Source organism: Palaemon carinicauda, chromosome 10 (assembly GCF_036898095.1).
Source record: "Palaemon carinicauda isolate YSFRI2023 chromosome 10, ASM3689809v2, whole genome shotgun sequence".
Classification (NCBI taxonomy): domain Eukaryota; kingdom Metazoa; phylum Arthropoda; class Malacostraca; order Decapoda; family Palaemonidae; genus Palaemon; species Palaemon carinicauda.
This window is the reverse complement of record NC_090734.1, coordinates 23,553,887-23,557,536: the sequence shown is the minus strand read 5'-3', so window position 1 is coordinate 23,557,536 and position 3,650 is coordinate 23,553,887. Positions and strand designations below refer to the sequence as shown.

Here is a 3,650-nt window from a genome sequence, read left to right as displayed (position 1 = left end):
GATTGTATTTAGACTGCTCTATTCGGTTGCTCAACTATTGACGACGTGGCGTGGGTATTTGGATTGATGATGATGATGATGATGATGATGATGATAACTACCACCCAAATCAGCGAGGCAGTTGTGGCAAATTGCCACACAGTTTGTTCTGTTAATCACAGAGCTGTGATAGTGTGCCGAGAAAGACAGTTCGGATTTCTGAGAACGATTGTTGGTGTGCGGTGTAATTTTAAGTTTACTAGGTTTTTTTTTATATGTTAAGCATTTTAATCTGTAAGGAAATAGAGTTTTAAGCTTATGTTGTGTTTCTATGTCCTTTTTGTTTAAGAATCCAGTTTATGATAACGTAAGGGGAAAGTTTGTGCAGAGGAGACCTTATTCAGTTAGCATGATCAAGGGTGTGGGGATTGTTGTTGCGACATCCCGACGCATTATTTTGGTGCCCAAACAGGGACTACCAAGGTGGGATAGGAAGCTGGACTCTTGGAAGAAGGACTGATGGGACTAGGATTTAGATTTAAGGCTGAAGAAATAACAATGGAAGAGCAAAACAAGTTACTGAAGGAGGAATTGCGGTTGGTTAACGAACGGGAGCAGAAGGTGATAGTTGAGAAACAGAGGTTGCTAGTAGAGAATGAGAGGTTGAAGTGTGAGAATGAGGGGATGCAAAGGAGACTGAGGGAAATTCAGGGAACTGTAGAGAGAGTAGAAGAGGGTGTTGAGATGAGGATGCGAGAGAATGAAGAACAAATGGGGAAACGAATTGAAGATATGATGGTGAAAGTAATGGGGATAATGAAAACGTCCATGGGTAAAAGTGCAGTCAGAGGAGTTGCTTCTGCTTCAAGTAATAGGTTGATAGTGGAAGAGAAGGCTAAAGTAAATGATAATGTGAAAGATAGTGATAGTGAGATTGAAGATAAAGGAATTATGCATAGGAAGAATGAACAGAAATGTGATAGGAAGAATGAAAAGGAAGGTAAAATTGATGTGAAGAAAGAGAAGAAAAAGTGTCAGATGAGAGCGAGCATGATCGTGAATGGGTGAAAGTAGTGAGCAAGAAAAGGTCTAGGAAGAGTATAATCAAGGACAGGAGTATGAATGTGGAATTAGATTCTTTATATTCTAGTGATGAAGTAGGAAACAAGAAGGAAGGTAGCAGTGATGATAGCAGTGAGAATGAACGTGATGTGTGTAAGACTGTGTTCATGAGAGAGGGATATCGGTGTGAAAGATTCAATGAGCATAGTAGTAGGGATGTATACGAGTTTTTCAAGGAGTAGGAGATTTATTGTCAGGATAAGTATGGTGATAGTAAGAGAGTTTGGGCTAGGGAGTTAGGATAATATTTGACAGGGTATTTGTTGACGATGTATGGTGTGATAATTAGTGTAAGGGATGTTGAATATGAAAGTGTAAAAAAGAGAATAATTGAGCAGGTAGTGTTAGGTATAAGCGCAAAAATGACTTTGATTAGGCTCGAATGAATGTAGGTGAGGCTATTTCTATGTATGTACGTAGGATGGAAACTTTAGCTAGGAAGAAGTATGGGGATGAAGGGATAACTGAGAATAAGGAATTAATGAAGAAGTTTTTGGCTACGGTTCCTGAGAATGTTTCTGAGTTTATTAATTTGAAACGGAAGGAGAAAATAAGATGGATGTAAGAGAGATTGACATGGGATGATATACTAGAGATAGTTGAGGATTACTAGTTGGATAGGTGTATAAAAAAAGTTAAATCTGTGAGTGTAAGAACTGGAATGGAGGAAAGTGGGCCAGAATTTGGTAGTTTTAGAGATGCTGTTATGAGAGGACCAATGAGGATAGCTGATAGTGTAGTAGATAGAAGTGTTAGGGCGAATAATGCGGGAATACCTATAAGGAGAAATAAAGGGTTTAGACAAGGAAATCAGGTTTGGAGAGATAGGAGTGCTAGTGCCCAGCGAGTTAGGTCAGGTAGTTGTGTCCATGAAGAGAACTGTTATAGGTGTGGGAAAGTAGGTCATAAAAAGAATGAATGTACATGGGCTCTAGGTGCTTGTTCGGGTGTGGAGAGACAGGGCATCGTATTAGTGAGTCTAAGAAATAGAAAGTGGTTAAGTGCTATCGGTGTGGTATGACTGGGCATATAGCGAGTGGATGTAGGAGTAATCGTACTAATGTGATTTGCGGCAATTGTGGTAAGAATGGTTATTATTCGAGGATATGCCAGGAGCAGCATGCTAAATGTACTGAATGTGGTGTAAATGGGCATATACCTAGGGTTTGCAGGAAGAAGGGATTAGGCCAGCCACAATGTTCGAGAACTATTTAGTCAGAGGGTTCAACTGGGTGAGTCCTGCTGTGTGTGTGCAAGGAATAGGATCAATGTTTGTGAGAATGGGATGAATAATTTTTTAGAAATGAGTAAGTATGAACCTAGCATTCATGAGAAGTTAGGGTGAAAATAAATAATTAGTGTTAGTTAAATATAGGAAAAAGAGGAGTTATAAAGTTTTAAGTGAGAAGAAAGTGCATGGGAAATTTATGGGTATATCTAGGAATCTCAATATACATGACAAGGGTGTAAATGTACAGGTGAGTATTGAAGATAAATGTGTTATTACAGATGAACCATGGCTGAGTATGAATGATACCTATAGAGTGTGTGACTTTTCCTTAGATGATGTAAAAGAAGATATGATAAATGCGAGAATAAAATATAGGAGATTGATAAGTAGTATGAATGAATCTTTTATTAAAATAGAAAATGGTTTTGATGAAATGGATGAATTGCTGACGGAAATAATTGGGATTTTAGGGGCAGATGTTAGTGAGATAGATGGGATAGTGCATGTCATATTAGATGATAGGAATATAGATGAGACGCGGAATAGGACATTGAATGATAGGGATATGGAAGAAGTGAATGAAAAAGTATATGAAGGCCCAGTTACTCGAAGCAGAGGTCCAGTTCCCGACTGCGACTAGGTAATGGAAAAAATAATGTAAGTGGTTGTGTGAAAATGTAGATGGATTTGACAAAGTAAGTGGGGAATAGTGTGGATGATTAATTTTTGTTTTATTTATATTTATTTTTTGTTAGCCAAATCCAGAGAGAGAGAGAGAGAGAGAGAGAGAGAGAGAGAGAGAGAGAGAGAGAGAGAGAGAGAGAGAGAGAGAGAGAGAGAGAGAGAGAGAAATGTAGTTAGTGTATTGATTGTTTGTTGTGAGAAAGACTGTCGGTATAAATGATATTGTTTGCTTATATTTTTTGTTAGGTTACGACAGTGGTGAATGTCTTGGGTGAAGGGCTTATTTGATTTGACTGCAGCAAGAGGCAGTAGTGTGAATGCTGCATTACTATTATTGTTTCCTTTACCAGCGTGGAAGTGTTTTGTTTATTTTGACAGTGAGTACAACCTTTTTATCTTTGCAAGGAGTTATTATGAATGATAGAAAGTTTATCATTTATATTTGGTTATAGTGCGATACTTTAGTTAGCTAGGAGTGTGTGTAAGTATTTTTCTTTTTTTATTTTGCAGACCGTAATTCCTCCTTTGGAGAGATTAATTTTTTGGAAAGTGGATTTATTGTTGCTGACCAGGCCTGTAATAGAGGATTGTATCTAGACTGCGCTATTTGATTGCTCAACCGTTGATGACATGG

At 38.1% G+C, this 3,650-nt stretch overlaps 1 protein-coding gene across 1 annotated transcript; it reads left to right on the top strand.

Moving 5' to 3' along the window:
- Positions 1 to 498: 498 nt before the first annotated feature.
- Positions 499 to 1,047, top strand: LOC137647889 (golgin subfamily A member 6-like protein 7). The gene has a single exon (XM_068380843.1). The coding sequence runs from the start codon at positions 499 to 501 to the stop codon at positions 1,045 to 1,047; it is 549 nt and encodes a 182-aa protein (XP_068236944.1).
- Positions 1,048 to 3,650: the final 2,603 nt, after the last annotated feature.

Coding starts and splice junctions, on each gene's coding strand:
- LOC137647889 (XM_068380843.1), top strand. CDS start 499: ATGGGACTAGGATTTAGATTTAAGGCTGAAGAAATAACAATGGAAGAG.